Source organism: Sander lucioperca, chromosome 13 (assembly GCF_008315115.2).
Source record: "Sander lucioperca isolate FBNREF2018 chromosome 13, SLUC_FBN_1.2, whole genome shotgun sequence".
Classification (NCBI taxonomy): Eukaryota; Metazoa; Chordata; class Actinopteri; order Perciformes; family Percidae; genus Sander; species Sander lucioperca.
The window spans coordinates 34,775,627-34,792,062 of NC_050185.1; the positions used below are offsets into that span (position 1 = coordinate 34,775,627).

Genomic DNA, 16,436 nt, shown 5'->3' on the forward strand with positions numbered 1-16,436 from the left:
CTCCCTCCCTTCCTACCTCCATCCTCCCTCCCTACCTACTTCTCTCCCTCCTCCCTCTGTTCCTGCATCCTCCCTCCCTCCTTCCTACCTCCATTCCTCCCTCCCTCCGTTCCTCCATCCCTCCCTTCCTTCGTTCCTTCCTCCCTCCCTCCTTCCCTCCATTCCTTCTTCCCTCCATTCCTCCCTCCCTCCCTTCCTACCTCCATTCCTCCTTCCCTCCCTCCAAACCTACTTCCCTCCCTCCGTTCCTCCATCCCTCCCTCCCTCCCTCCCTTCCTACCTCCATTCCTCCCTCCTACCTACTTCCCTCCCTCTGTTCCTCCATCCCTCCCTCCCTCTTCCTACCTCCATTCCTCCCTCCCTCCCTACCTACTTCCCTCCCTTTCTCCCTTCCTCCCTCCCTCCGTTCCTCCCTCCCTCCCTTCCTCCCTGCCTACCTCGCTACCTTTCTCCCTCCTCCCCCCCTCTGTGTCCCCCCCCCTGCAGGCTGCTGGAGGCATGTTTGGACAGGTAAATGTGACCGACAGCCTCAGTGCTCATTTCCTCTGATCTGAATCATTAAAACATAAACCGGTTTAATGAAAACACATCTGCTCTGATTTAAAACTAGTTTACGTCTCATTTAAAGCAATTCATGTGGCTTTAAACCAGTTTAAACTGGTTTTAAACCGGTTTGAACTGGCTTTAAACTAGTTTAAACTCACATGAATCCAGTTTATCTTCATTAAAGCAAATTATGTTGTTGAAACTGGCTTTAAAACTATTTTAAACTTACATTAATCCAGTTTATCTCTAACTTTAAAGAAGCAGTAGGTTAAGACTGAACCCTTGTGTTGTCTTCCCTTCTACCTTGAAAAAACGCCTTTTTTTCACAATTTGTTTTTGCTTTTTCCAACTTTTTAATTTTCTTCTACACATTTCCAGTGCTTATTTCTACGTCCCATATTTTCTGATATAAAACTTTAAAAAATTTTTTAAATGGGTCAATGTGACCCGAAGTCAACGCAATTAAGGGTATTTTACAATAACTTTGAATGCCCACAAGGCTGGCGAGTTTCAAGTGAACGCACCGTCTGTGTTTTCCGACAACGGCAGCTGCACACTGCTTAACGTCCGCTGTTGGATCCTCTACAGGGGAAATACAGTCACACTTTACACCGCTTAACGTTAGCTGTCAGCATTTTACCATTGGGTTTAATCCTAATCCTTCTTTAGCTGCTAGCTAACGGTAACGTAGCGTCCCGTGCAGCGATGCTTCTGGGGGAAAAAAAAAAGTCAGGCACTGAATTTTTAGTTCTTAAGGAGCTACACACCGGACTCGAGGAGAATCACATCTCTCGATTACAGGTTTTCATTGGCTGTTAGGTTTTCACGGCATTTTTTTTATATACAGTGAGGAAAATAAGTTTTTGAACAACCTGCTATTTTGTAAGTTCTCCCACTTAGAAATCATGGAGGGGTCTGAAATGTCATCGTAGGTGCATGTCCACTGTGAGAGACATAATCTAAAAAAAAAAAAATCCGAAATCACAATATATGATTTTTTAACTATTTATTTTGTATGATACAGCTGCAAATAAGTATTTGAACACCTGTCTATCAGCTAGAATTCTGACCCTCAAAGACCTGTTAGTCTGCCTTTAAAATGTCCACCTCCACTCCATTTATTATCCTAAATTAGATGCACCTGTTTGAGGTCGTTAGCTGCATAAAGACACCTGTCCACCCCATACATCAGTAAGAATCCAACTACTAACATGGCCAAGACCAAAGAGCTGTCCAAAGACACTAGAGACTAAATTGTACACCTCCACAAGGCTGGAAAGGGCTACGGGGAAATTGCCAAGCAGCTTGGTGAAAAAAGGTCCACTGTTGGAGCAATCATTAGAAAATGGAAGAAGCTAAACATGACTGTCAATCTCCCTCGGACTGGGGCTCCATGCAAGATCTCACCTCGTGGGGTCTCAATGATCCTAAGAAAGGTGAGAAATCAGCCCAGAACTACACGGGAGGAGCTGGTCAATGACCTGAAAAGAGCTGGAACCACCGTTTCCAAGGTTACTGTTGGTAATACACTAAGACGTCATGGTTTGAAATCATGCACGGCACGGACGGTTCCCCTGCTTAAACCAGCACATGTCAAGGCCCGTCTTAAGTTTGCCAATGACCATTTGGATGATCCAGAGGAGTCATGGGAGAAAGTCATGTGGTCAGATGAGACCAAAATAGAACTTTTTGGTCATAATTCCACTAACCGTGTTTGGAGGAAGAAGAATGATGAGTACCATCCCAAGAACACCATCCCTACTGTGAAGCATGGGGGTGGTAGCATCATGCTTTGGGGGTGTTTTTCTGCACATGGGACAGGGCGACTGCACTGTATTAAGGAGAGGATGACCGGGCCATGTATTGCGAGATTTTGGGGAACAACCTCCTTCCCTCAGTTAGAGCATTGAAGATGGGTCGAGGCTGGGTCTTCCAACATGACAATGACCCGAAGCACACAGCCAGGATAACCAAGGAGTGGCTCTGTAAGAAGCATATCAAGGTTCTGGCGTGGCCTAGCCAGTCTCCAGACCTGAACCCAATAGAGAATCTTTGGAGGGAGCTCAAACTCCGTGTTTCTCAGCGACAGCCCAGAAACCTGACTGATCTAGAGAAGATCTGTGTGGAGGAGTGGGCCAAAATCCTCCTGCAGTGTGTGCAAACCTGGTAAAAAACTACAGGAAACGTTTGACCTCTGTAACTGCAAACAAAGGCTACTGTACCAAATATTAACATTGATTTTCTCAGGTGTTCAAATACTTTTTTGCAGCTGTATCATACAATAAATAGTTAAAAAATCATACATTGTGATTCTGGATTTTTTTTTTTTTTAGATTATGTCTCTCACAGTGGACATGCACCTACGATGACAATTTCAGACCCCTCCATGATTTCTAAGTGGGAGAACTTGCAAATAGCAGGTTGTTCAAATACTTATTTTCCTCACTGTATTTGGCCAATTTTCTGCATCACAACATTTGGGTTTCTTTCAAGCAAATTGCCCAAAAATAACAGATTGTTCCATACAACGCTCTTTGTAGGTAAAATCAAAAATCAGATCACTACTTTAATGAATTTTGGGGTTTTTTTATTTAATTTATAGTAGGGTTGGGCAGTAATACGGTATACTGCAGGGTCTTAAAAATAGCAATGGTATCAGTTTCAATACCGTCATTAAAAAAAAATGCAGTGCACTATATAGGAGACAAGGATTAAATATTAAATATAATTTACGTAATTATGTGTGGTTGTCACACGTGACAGTGTGGAGGAGAAAGTTGTTTTTTTGTAAGTTGTTGTTACTGTAGTGGGACATTTTATTTTAACATGATAAGTTTAATATTCTGCAAGATTGTCATATATTCTTAGTTGTGTTTATAGACTTAGAGACTCCAAGGGAAGAAGCAACTGGCATCATAAAACCTTGAGCCTAGGTGAAGTTATTATTTATGAAAGCTATTTTCTGTTTTCAGAACTCAGTCTCTCCTTTATTTAGATAAGGGTGAAGAAGGGCCATAACATTTTGAACTGTGTCTCCTTCTGTGTCCTGCTTTAACAGATGTTTAGGCTAAGTAGGGAGCAGGAACAGAGGGGAAAGGTTGTAAAGTCATTGTGACTGTTTGTGTTTTTTTCATCTGCGTAGCTGCTAGACTTATCCTGGAGGGGGGTGGTTTAAGGGAGTTTTTACTATATAGATTAGGGCTGTCAATCGATTAAAAAAATTAATTACAGACTCTGTAATAATTAATCGAAATTAATCGCATACATAGTTAACGGTGCCTGAACCGATACTTTTTAAGAAAGTAAAAAAGAAAAAGAAAACAAAGGGTACTAAACAACAGTTGGTGACATTAAAGAACGGCTTGTTTATTGCTAAGGCCATATGGTCAAAATTAAATGATTTAATAATAATGTATAACAATAACTTATTTCACTAGTAAATTGCTGTTGAGCGACAAAAACAACAACCAGATGGGAAAAGGACATTTACAATAACTTCAAATGCACCACGAGGCTGTAGTTTACCAGTTTCATTGAACGCACCGTCTGTGTTGTTTTTCCGACGGCAGCTCGGCAACTGCAGATTGTTACATCCCGCTGTTGAATCCTCTACAGTAAAACACAGTCAAACTTTACACCGTTCAGCGTTAGCTGTCAGCATTGTAACCGTGTTTAATTCGGCAACTAGCTAGCGGTAGGCTAACGTTAGCTGCTGTCGAGTATAGTGTTAACTAGCTAGCGGTAGGCTAACATTAGCTGCTGTGGAGTATAGTGTTAACTAGCTAGCGGTAGGCTAACATTAGCTGCTGTGGAGTATAGTGTTAACTAGCTAGCGGTAGGCTAACATTAGCTGCTGTCGAGTATAGTGTTAACTAGCTAGCGGTAGGATAACGTTAGCTGCTGTCGAGTATAGTGTTAACTAGCTAGCGGTAGGCTGCTGTTGAGTATAGTGTTAACTAGCTAGTGGTAGGCTAACGTTAGCTGCTGTTGAGTATAGTGTTAACTAGCTAGCAGTAGGCTAACGTTAGCCGCTGTTGAGTATAGTGTTAACTAGCTAGTGGTAGGCTAACATTAGCTGCTGTCGAGTATAGTGTTAACTAGCTAGCGGTAGGATAACGTTAGCTGCTGTCGAGTATAGTGTTAACTAGCTAGCGGTAGGCTGCTGTTGAGTATAGTGTTAACTAGCTAGTGGTAGGCTAACGTTAGCTGCTGTTGAGTATAGTGTTAACTAGCTAGCAGTAGGCTAACGTTAGCTGCTGTTGAGTATAGTGTTAACTAGCTAGCGGTAGGCTAACGTTAGCTGCTGTTGAGTATAGTGTTAACTAGCTAGCGGTAGGCTAACGTTAGCTGCTGTTGAGTATAGTGTTAACTAGCGTCCCGTGCAGCGGTGTTTGTGTTGCCTGTATCGTCTTCAGAGGACCAGAGAGAAGAGCAGACATATCAGTGGCTCCAGATTTCGGTAGCCAGGGTTGGCAGGAAGAAGATTTTTACAAGTAAATGTTCCAGTTAATGATCCAGGCAGAACATTCTCGTCTCCCTCCTTCATTTTACAGTCCAACGGTGGCTAGAACGGCTCCGGGTCAAACGTCAATATGGAATGGAAACAGATTAATTAATCGAAATTAACGCGTTATTTTGACAGCCCTAATATAGATGTATGTTTTGCTCAGCTGGTCAGAAGACCCTTTCAGATGTGCCATGAGTACCTGTGAAACTGTTTTCTCTGCATTTGCAAATGTAAATAAATACTCAAAGACCAAACTTTGGTTTAATCCTCAAATCGTCCTTATTTGTTTCATCTGGTGTTTTTAACCCTGCTGCTAACAAGAGAAGATGACTCGAGTCTGTTTTCCGTGCCGTCGGCCTTCATTTTGGCCGATTTGACATGCTCAGTCAGGAATGAGCGTGACTAGAGCCGAAAATCTTTTAAACTGACCTTTGTTGATCTGAAATGAAGACAGATTCAGCAACTGCACGGCCTATTTCTCTCTTAAAATGTTGATCAAATCAAACATCAGTCGGCCACTGTGAGATCACTTCCTGTTGCCGCGTGTCCTCAGAGCAGATTTTATCCGAAACTACATATAATTGGTGTGTTGATTTAAAACCAGGAAGTGGACTGAGCGGTAACGAAGTGACGCGTGTCTGTGCGTGTGTTTGTTTTTGTTTTTCAGAGACGTTTCGGTGGAGCTGCCCTTCATCCTAATGCATCCTAAACCGGTGGAGCCACCGCTGTCCCGCCCACAGTCCGGTGAGTTACCGACACAAAAACTACGTTACCGATACGGGACGTAAAGGTCGGACATTTTAAAGACGCTACAGGTGAACAGGGTCGACATTTAACCAACAGATACTTCCTGACATTAAGGCTACACTTCCCCCTCTCATTCCCCCTGCTCTGGTGTTCCCCCCTCTCATTCCCCCTGCTCTGGCGTTTCCTCCTCTCATTCCCCCTGCTCTGGCGTCTCCCCCTCTCATTCCCCCTGCTCTGGCGTTTCCCCCTCTCATTCCCCCTGCTCTGGCGTGTCCCACTCTCATTCCCCCTGCTCTGGCGTCTCCCCCTCTCATTCCCCCTGCTTTGGCATTTCCTCCTCTCATTCCCCCTGCTCTGGTGTTCCCCCCTCTCATTCCCCCTGCTCTGGCGTTTCCCCCTCTCATTCCCCCTGCTCTGGCGTTTCCCCCTCTCATTCCCCCTGCTCTGGCGTTCCCTCGTCTCATTCCCCCTGCTCTGGCGTTTCCCCCTCTCATTCCCCCTGCTCTGGCGTGTCCCACTCTCATTCCCCCTGCTCTGGCGTCTCCCCCTCTCATTCCCCCTGCTCTGGCGTTTCCCCCTCTCATTCCCCCTGCTTTGGCATTTCCTCCTCTCATTCCCCCTGCTCTGGCGTTCCCCCCTCTCATTCCCCCTGCTCTGGCGTGTCCCACTCTCATTCCCCCTGCTTTGGCGTTTCCTCCTCTCATTCCCCCTGCTCTGGCGTTCCCCCCTCTCATTCCCCCTGCTTTGGCGTTTCCCCCTCTCATTCCCCCTGCTTTGGCGTTTCCCCCTCTCATTCCCCCTGCTCTGGTGTTTCCCCCTCTCATTCCCCCTGCTTTGGCGTTTCCCCCCTCTCATTCCCTCTGCTCTGGCGTTTCCCCCTCTCATTCCCCCTGCTCTGGCATTTCCCCCTCTCATTCCCCCCTGCTCTGGCGTGTCCCACTCTCATTCCCCCTGCTTTGGCGTTTCCCCCTCTCATTCCCCCTGCTTTGGCGTTTCCCCCTCTCATTCCCCCTGCTCTGGTGTTTCCCCCTCTCATTCCCCCTGCTTTGGCGTTTCCCCCCTCTCATTCCCTCTGCTCTGGCGTTTCCCCCTCTCATTCCCCCTGCTCTGGCATTTCCCACTCTCATTCCCCCTGCTCTGGCATTTCCCACTCTCATTCCCCCCTGCTCTGGCGTGTCCCACTCTCATTCCCCCTGCTCTGGTGTTTCCCCCTCTCATTCCCCCTGCTCTGGTGTTTTTCTGCTCGTAACGTGCACAAAATGCCTCATTTGTTCATGATTTCGCTCGTATTTCTTGAGAAACCTAGCAGAACATATTCCTTTTTAAACCCAAACGTAGCAATGTAAATGTATCCTGAGAATGCACACAGCTCCGGCCTTTTCCCACCCACTCTTTCCCTTCTTTATCACGCACTGAATTTCCGTGGAGACGAGAATCCGTTTCCATGGAAACAACGGTGTGACACGCTAACAGTGTGTGTGTTTGTGTGTGTTGCAGCCGTGCCAGAGATGGACCCCCCCATCGACACCAATTTGATAGAATTCGACACGAAGTGAGTCTGGAGTCTTCTGTTGAGTGTGTATATATATATATATATTAGGGGTGGAACGGTACACTGAAGTCACGGTTCGGTTCATACCTCGGTTCAGCCATCACGGTTCGGTTCGGTACAATGGAGGGAAAAGCATAACAAAAATGCAGAAGGCAATTTTCGTTATTGTGCATGTCTCAGGCTGTACCACCTAGTGTCCTCCAGTCTGTCCCCTGAGCTAGCTGCAACAGCCTGAGTGTATAAAGTAAGATGTAAACAGTAAATAATAAGTAGGCTACCCCACATCTTCTCTAGACTCCATCTGGAACTTGTAAACAAAATAAGACAATCAGCTAGTAGGCTAGTGTGCTATGGGAGACAAGCGCTGCTCTCATATGTGAATGCACAGAGCAGGGGTGTTAAAAGAGCAGCTTCTTACACAGAGCAGTTGGCGAATTGTGGCGTTAGCTTCACACGCTAACAGCGGAGCTAGCAGCAAACAGCGGAGCTAGCAGCAAACAGCGAAGCTAGCAGCAAACAGCGGAGCTAGCAGCAAACAGCGGAGCTAACAGCAGAGCAAACAGCGAAGCAAATGGGCCTGGAAACCATTTGTGGTCGAGGCGAGAAGGGATCCAGCTACAGTACATCCGTGTTTGGTTGTATATGGAAGGGACTAGTTTGCTTCGTGTGGACTCACTGGACCGACCATAGACAGTTAGGCTATATAAGAAGGGACCGACTCGACAGATTAGGTGTCCCTAAGAAACGCGTATGTAACAGTAGTTCCACATTACATTAATTCATTTGCACGCAAGATTTATTTATTTTTATACCGTGTATTCTCCGTGTAAATTCATGAACCAAACTGAGACGCCCGTACCGTTTCGGTTCAATACGAATACATGTACCGTTCCACCTCTAATATATATATATATATATCTATATATCTATATATATATATATATATATATATATATATATATATATATATATATATATATATATATCTGTATTTTTTGTGTCTATTTCCTTGTTTGTTTGTGTATGTTTGCACCCATCACTGAGGCTGTGTGTGTGTGTGTGTGTGTGTGTGTGTGTATGTATGTATATATATATATATGTGTGTGTGTATGTATGTATGTATGTATGTATGTATGTATGTATATATATATATATACACACACACACACACACACACACACACACACACACACACACACACACACACACACACAGTCACACACTCAATGACGTTTTAAATGGACCAGTTAATTAATAGGAACTCTCTCTTCGTCCTTTTAGCAGCATTTCCCAGGACGACGACTTCGTCTTCGAGGACTTCGCCCGCCTCAGGCTCAAAGGCGCCGTGGACGACAAAGACGAGGACTGCTAGGAGCTCGCCAACCCTTCATACGCTCGCTTCGAAACCCCACACACACACACACACACACACACACACACACACACACACACACTCACACTCTCTTGAAGTTACATTCCCCGGCAGAGGGGGTGGATGAGGGCATGTTTGGATGGAGGCTCGGTGGTGTTCTTCCTCTTTTTGCTTCAGCCATTTTCGTCTTGCCGTCACCATTTTTATCGCCGCCGTCTTCTTCTCCATCTGTCTGTCTCCGTTTCTCTTTTTTGCTGAAGGTTGGAAAAAAAAAACTCCAAATGTTTAGCAGCTGCAGGACAGATGTTAGCGGTGCCGATCGAAAAACATAAGATGTGTAGGACGCTGCATCGCTCGTCTTTGAGCTTTTACTTTGAAATTGTTTTTTGAACGTCGACTGTTTCCCGCGGCGACGATCACCGTCTTGTACAAACAGAATATATATTTGAAACATAGAAAAAAAGATAATCTTCTACGAGCAGTTTGAGATCCGTGTTCAGTGGCGATCAACGCTTTTCTTCAAGTAAAATACCGTAGATGCTTTTTACATCCTGGCTGCGAGGGGAGGACACACACACACACATATGCACGTGCACACACACACACACACAAGCACGTGCACACACACACACACATGTGCGCACACACACACTTCACCAGCATCCACTCTCATCACACTGAACCCTTTGTTTTGTCAGCTGCACTTTCTTGTTTTATTTTGAAAGAACCGTTCCAGCGTTGACTGAGTTTCCTATTTATTTACAACAATTTTTCATCTTTTCTGAATTTAAGAATCTGTTAGTTTGTGTTCAGTATTTTTCTCTCTGTCATCAGATGTCATGACAAGTCGATAAAACCCCAAAAACATGTTAGTCCGTCTCTCAATTCTGTCTGACTTCCTGTCAGTCTCTCAAGCTCTGAATCCATTGGTTCCTACTGAACACGTTTTAAACTTTAAAAACAAATATTTAGCTATATTTTTTTGAAAACTAGACCTGATCTGGAAGAGTTGTGGGACTTTATATAAATGATCTGGATTCCTAAAAAAAAATCTTAAAATCCTTTCAATAACAAATCCCACAAATAGACCTAAAACTGCAATTTTATAAAGAGAGCTTCAGTAATTTCTGTAATTTTTAGCAAAATGTTGGGAAATTGTGCATTTGTTGACTTAAATAAAAAAATAAAAAAATCTTTAATATAGGGAGCATCAGGTCACTTTGGAAAGTTCAAGACTTAAAGGGACAGTTCAGGTTTATTGAAATGAGAGAAGCAGGCAGGACACAGAAGCTAAGCAATGTTAGCTAATTCATTTTAGACTCCTAAAACCATCTATATCAGTTTAAGTGGACGCTATATTTAGAATATTTTCAGCGCTGTACCTTGCTGTCAGACAGCCTGTTACGACACGGGGAACTGAAGCCGTTATCTCTGCTTTCTTCAACGCCACCAGACTCCTTTGACAAAACCATTAAAAATATTTTCAGCGCTGTACTTTGCTCTTAGACAGCCCCGGGGAACGGAAGCCACCAGACTCCTTTGACAAAACCAGTGATTTTACCTCGCAGAACACGGGAGTTCCTGCTCTACCGCTGCCTCCGAGGTTAGTTAGTTAGTGTTATTCTGTGACTTTGGTGTTTTAAACGGCTAGTTTTAGATTCACCAAAGTCATTCAATAACACTAACTAACTAACCTTGGAGGCAGTGGGTAGAGCAGCAACTCCCGTGTTCTGCGAGGTAAAATCACTGATTTTGTCAAAGGAGTCTGGTGGCTTCCGTTAGTTTAGATTCTCTGCCTGACCCGAGCCCGGCCGTTATTTTACTTTCGCCGACTGATTTGTGTTTTTTTTTTTTTTTTTTATCATTACTTTATTAGCCTAATTGGGTGGGGATAAAGCTATGCCATAATCAGAAATATTATCTATATAGGCTATATTTAGGCCAACGTAACAAATGTGTCCAAAAAGTTACACAAGTTGGACTACAGTTACAAAATGCAACACGTGTCATGCGCGGAGTCTCCTCCTCTCGCACACATCACACTGGGCCTGCTGGGCTGTACGGTGGAGCATCACACCAGGCCTGCTGGGCCGTATGGTGGAGCATCACACCAGGCCTGCTGGGCTGTATGGTGGAGCATCACACCAGGCCTGCTGGGCTGTATGGTGGAGCATCACACCAGGCCTGCTGGGCTGTATGGTGGAGCATCACACCAGGCCTGCTGGGCTGTATGGTGGAGCATCACACCAGGCCTGCTGGGCTGTATGGTGGAGCTTAAGTGCAACGTGGAGCTTGAGGATGTAAAGAAAAACAGGAGAATTACCTTTTGAGTAAGTGTGGAGGAAAGTCGGAGGTATGGAACCATTTAAACAAGTCGTGGGCAGTAACAACATATGTGTCGGCTTGGTCGAGTGCGTTAGGCTAAGTGCGGCACGCTGCTCACCTATGACAGCAAATCAAACGGGGACTTGGATGATGAACAGACACATGAAGCAGGCTCGCCGTGGCAGAAAAGATGATATTCAGCCTTCAACGTCCTCTTTTGTTACTTCTCCAAGCATGAGGGCGAAGCCATCCCTCACGGAGAAATGCGTTGAGTTCAAACAACTCTGAATTGTAGTTGAGAACGTCAGTTATAACGGCCCACGTATTAAAAAAGTGTCTGGTTTAAATCGGGCTCGGGCTCATAATCACAGTTAATGTGCCGGGCCGGGCCGGTCTCGGACACAACGTGCACGTGCTCGGGTTGGGTCAGGCTTGATTTTTTTGGGGCCAGATCTAAGCTCTAGCTTCCGTTCCCCGGGGCTTTCGAAGAGCAAAGTACAGCGCTGAAAATATTCCAAATATAGGTCTTTAAAAAAATCTTTTCACTTTGCAAAATATGTGGTCTATTCAAATCTAAGTACGTTTAAGACTGTGTCCGTTATGTTAAATAGAACGGTCATATCTGTCGTTTTGGGAGACACATACCCACGTTTTAAGGTTTCCATGTTGATGTTTTCACACCGCCTACTTTCTTGTAGACGGCTAACGAATGAGCACTAACTCTGACGACGCTGGAATGTTTTTTTTTAATCCCGAATCCGAACTTTAGACCTGAGTTTGACATTGAGTCAGCGCGTTTCTTCGGCTGGTGTAAACTGATCTGGTTTCTGTTTATTTGGTCTGTTTTTTAAAGCGTAAAAGTAGATTTCTTGCGCCAGGATCTTTGAGTTGTAAAGTAGTTTAAAACTAATTGAACAGTTGAGTGTGTTCCCACGGTTTAACTGAATTAAAATCTAAATCTCTCACAGCGGAAACGCTCCGTGACTCGACCCCCGCCTGCTTTAAACCGTCACCTTAAACCGTTGTTGAAGAGAAATGCTGCTGTTTCTGTTTATTATTAATGTGCTAATTTCTCGCCACAATTCCCCTGAATGCACTTTCAGCAAATGTACTTAAAGGTGCCGTAGGTAAGATTGGGAAGATCCAGGACTTTTGAACATCGACAACTTCTCAGTCTCTTTCCCCCTTTCCACTAAAGCCCAAAACGGTCTCCTAAGCCCCTCCCCCCACAAGGCAGAATGAATGCATTTTTTTCGTAGTTTTATAAGTCTTACCTACTGCACCTTTAAAATATGTTCAGCGTTTGTTTTTGTAGGATCAGTGACTACTGTAAGCTGCGTCGTGCCTTCTATATCTCCCCGTTGCCAATTAGAGGAAATGTTTTCATTTTTTTGTGTGATTTATTGTGGCTAAAAAATACAATTTGTAGGTGTTTTAAATCGCAGTAAGTTGCCAGAGTAATTTTTTAAAAAGTGGGGGGGAGGGGGGGGGAAATCACGTTAACCCTCATGTTGTCTTCCCGTCGACCGTGCAACTTTTTGTTTCTCTGGGTCAAAATTTTTACATTTTTTTTCAACATTTTTGGCGTCTTTTTTGACACTTTTTCCCAACATTTTTTTCTGCACCTTTTGACGTTTTTGTGTGGTTGTTTTCCTCACATTTTTGAAGCTTTTCCGGACATTTTTGTGACTTTTCAATGTTCTTTTATTTAAAAAAAAAAAATTTCAAATGCTAGGAAATTGAATACAACTTGTGAGGAGCGTTGTAGGGAACCATCCACATTATTTCTTTTGAAAATGTGGTTGAAAGAACCCCAAATTTCTGATAAAGAAACTTTTTGAAAATGGGTCAAATTTGACCTGAGAACAACATGAGGGTTAAGTGTTTGTTGTTTATCTCTGTTCCATAAAGTCACCATGTAAGTAACTTCTTATATTCCAGATGATTCACAGTTCTGATGTCTGAATGAGTTAAATTTCAAGAGAGTAATGTGTAGTATTTCTTGAATGACAGGATTTTCTTCCACTAAATAAAACAAAATCGGATTTTAAATGCTAAACATTGTGTGAAATTCCTCCCTAACTGACCTGCATCGTTAGTTCAGAGTACGACCAATTTTCAGCAGTTTGTAAAGCAGGAAGTTTTATTTTGAAAGGTAACGTCACCAGCAGCAAGTTGAGATTGAGTCGATCGAACTTGCCGATGTCTCGTAATATCACACGTGCAGTTTTATGCATATACACACACATGCAATGTCATATAATGAGACCGACTGAGCATGTCAGGTCGGCCAAAATGAACGCCGACGGCTCCTCCAACGGACGACGGCACGGAACACACCGAACAGACTCGAGTCACTGACTTCGCCAGACTGTCCAACGGCCGATAATCGGGTTGGTGTGTCAGCACCTTGAACACCTGTGTGGGGGTCCAGGGCCTTTAAAAACAATTTCATTCTTTTAGCAAATGCTATAAAATTGAATAAAACCCCCCAAATTCAATTAAAGTAGTGATCTGATTTTTGATTTTACCTACAAAGAGCATTGTATGGAACAATCTGTTATTTTTGGGCAGTTTGCTTGAAAGAAACTCAAATGTTGTGATGTAGAAACTTTGAAAAAGAAATTGGCCAAATTATATAAAAAAGTGCCATGAAAACCTAACAGCCAATGAAAACCTGTAAGCGAGAGATGTGATCGAATGAAACGGCAGCAGCGTTTCTCTTCAACTCCTCCGCGTGATCCTCCTCCTCGAGCGCCGTCCACGTTTTTATTTTATTCTATTTTCATCGTTCAAACTCTGAACTTCAGCAGCGTTTATTCTCCTCTACTGGATCTGTTCCTCTGTGTTCATTCTTAAAAAAAACACATGAAAGTAGTTTGAAGACCATCATATCATAAAATTAAAGTTATTCTTCCCCCGCCCTCCCTCTCGCTCTCCCCCCCCCACACACACATAAAAACTGCACAGATCAACATTTCAGACGACACAGAAGCACTGCACTTTCATTGGCCGAAACAATCCCAGAGAACTGCAGACGTTATTGTTTGTTTTTATTTTCAGGAGGCAAAGAACAACAATGTTCTTTTTCGCTTGGCCATTTTTTGTTTGTTTTCAAGGCTTCACACAAACCAATACGTTCTTAATTGGTTACACTTTACTTGAAGGTATCTACATAAGAGTGACATGACACTGTCATTAACGTGTCATAAACGTGTATGACAACGCTTCTTTTAGGATGTGCCATTCGGTTAGGGTTAGGTTAGTTCAAATTGGCGAGCCAGCCAGAAGGGTTGGGTTAGAGTTAAACGTGAATTATACTAGACGCATCCAAGGTGGCGCGCGCCATCGTGACGTCAAAATGACCTAATATCCTGCCGGTGCGCCCGATTTATTTATTTTTTTTCTGAACGGGTTCGCCGACAACCGGATGCCAGGACTCTCATAGTGACTGCAAGTCTCTCTTGTAAACTTACTGGGTTAAGATGAGTTATTTATGGTGAATGAAAGGCTTGATCCCACCAAGTAGGTCATCGAATCAAATCGAAGCATTGACGTCAACGCTGCTGCCAGTTCTGCCGTTGTTTACCTTTTTCTTCTTCTAGTCCGTAGAAAGAGCTACGTCCGTAGGCTTTGCTCATTAGCGCCACCGCTGTTCAGGAGAAGACTGCAACTAGTGTCGCGAGCACCAGCGCAGGTATAAATAGTCACGGCGATCCCATGACGTCACATTTGCACGCACCAGCTGGGCTGCGTCCAGTGTAAAAGAGCCTTTAGGGTTCGGTTAGTTCGAATTGGCGAGCCAGCCAGGAGGGTTGGGTTAGGGTTCATGTGTTCATGACGGTGTCATGTCACTCTTATGTAGATACCTCCAATAAAGTGTTACCGTTTGTTTTTATTTTCAGGAGACAAAGAAGAACAATGTTTGTTTTTTTTACACTAGGCCACACACATTTTTTATTTTATTTTTTTATTTCAAAATGGCCAATATTTCCCTCCCTTCCTCCGTCATTTGAAGCTGCGACCCAGAAGGGAAGAAGAAACCAACACAGCATGTTTTTAATTATTTTTTAATTTTTTTTTTTTTTTGTTCCAAGCAGTGCTGTGAATCGTACGAGCTGTGATTGTGTCCTTATTTTGTCGTGCATATGTGGGGTAACTTTGCTAAGTGTGAAAATATTTTGACAAGTGCCACACCCCGGCCTGTGCGATGCTTACCATAATGTCTATAAAACAGGAAGTGATTTCTTCTGGTGGGACGAACACCAGAAAAGAGAGAATTATGATTATTATGCTTCTGATTATTATTATTATTATTATTATGGTGACTATTATTATTATTATTCCTTCTACTGTATCATCATTGCGACCATGATTATCCTCAATCATTTAAGAGTCTATTGTTTTGCCATGTATTTTTTATTTTGAGATTTTTATTTTAGTTTTCTTTTTATTATTAAAGGTAAAATGAACTAACAAATCCTGATGTCGTGTGCTGCTTCTGAATGTTTCCCTTCATCTCAAATGTTTGACTGAATTTGGTGTTTTGGGGGTAAAAAGACATCCGAGATTAAACCGGATTAAACTGGATTAAAGGTTGTGTTTTTGGGTGTTTAGGTAACACAAACCGCTTTTTTTTAAACAGCTTGTAAATTATTGTATTGTAACAAGCAGCAGGTTCAACTTTTTATGACTTTTTTCGACATACTATACTATGACATTTTCATGGCTTTTTTTACATACTATACTATGACTTTTTTATGACTTTTTTCGACATACTATACTATGACTTTTTTTGACATACTATGAATTTGTATGACTTTTTTCAACATACTATACTATACATACATACTATATTATGAATTTTTATGAATTTTTTTAACATACTATGACTTTTTTTCAACTTTTTCGACAAACTATACTGTGACTTTTTCAACTTTTTCGACATACTATACTATGACTTTTTTGACTTTTTTCAACATACTATACTATGACTTTTTTCGACATACTATACTATGACTTTTTTCGACATTCTATACTATGAATTTTTTCGACATTCTATACTATGAATTTTTTCGACATACTATACTATGACTTTTTATGACTTTTTTCGACATTCTATACTATGAATTTTTTTGACATACTATACTATGACTTTTTTGACTTCGACATTCTATACTATGAATTTTTATGACTTTTTCATGACTTTTTTTTTTTAAATACTATACTATGAATTTTTTCGACATACTATACTGTGACTTTTTTTGACATACTATGAATTTGTATGACTTTTTTCAACATACTATACTATGGCTTTTTTAGGACTTTTTTCGACATACTATACTTTTTTTAACAGCTTGTAAATTATTGTATTGTAACATGCAGCA

The 16,436-nt window shown here is 42.6% G+C and overlaps 1 protein-coding gene and 1 long non-coding RNA gene across 5 annotated transcripts in view; both read left to right on the forward strand.

Annotated features, from left to right (window-relative positions):
* The window catches only part of LOC116065626 (arrestin red cell), a 43,765-nt gene extending 34,045 nt beyond the window's left edge, over positions 1-9,720 (forward strand). Inside the window, exons 14-17 of one of the 4 annotated variants that reach the window (XM_035990872.1) lie at positions 487-510; positions 5,721-5,797; positions 7,298-7,352; positions 8,634-9,720. In XM_035990872.1, coding sequence (XP_035846765.1) covers positions 487-510; positions 5,721-5,797; positions 7,298-7,352; positions 8,634-8,724 — 247 coding nt within the window. In that variant the 3' untranslated portion in view covers positions 8,725-9,720. The remainder of the gene's footprint in view (positions 1-486; positions 511-5,720; positions 5,798-7,297; positions 7,353-8,633) is intronic. The other 3 variants (XM_035990873.1, XM_031321162.2, XM_031321163.2) reach the window with 3 other exon arrangements.
* A 2,979-nt stretch (positions 9,721-12,699) lies between these two features.
* On the forward strand, positions 12,700-15,658 carry LOC116065627. The gene is made up of 2 exons (XR_004108773.2): positions 12,700-14,359; positions 14,838-15,658. It is a non-coding gene; the product is annotated as an uncharacterized LOC116065627 (long non-coding RNA).
* Positions 15,659-16,436: the final 778 nt, after the last annotated feature.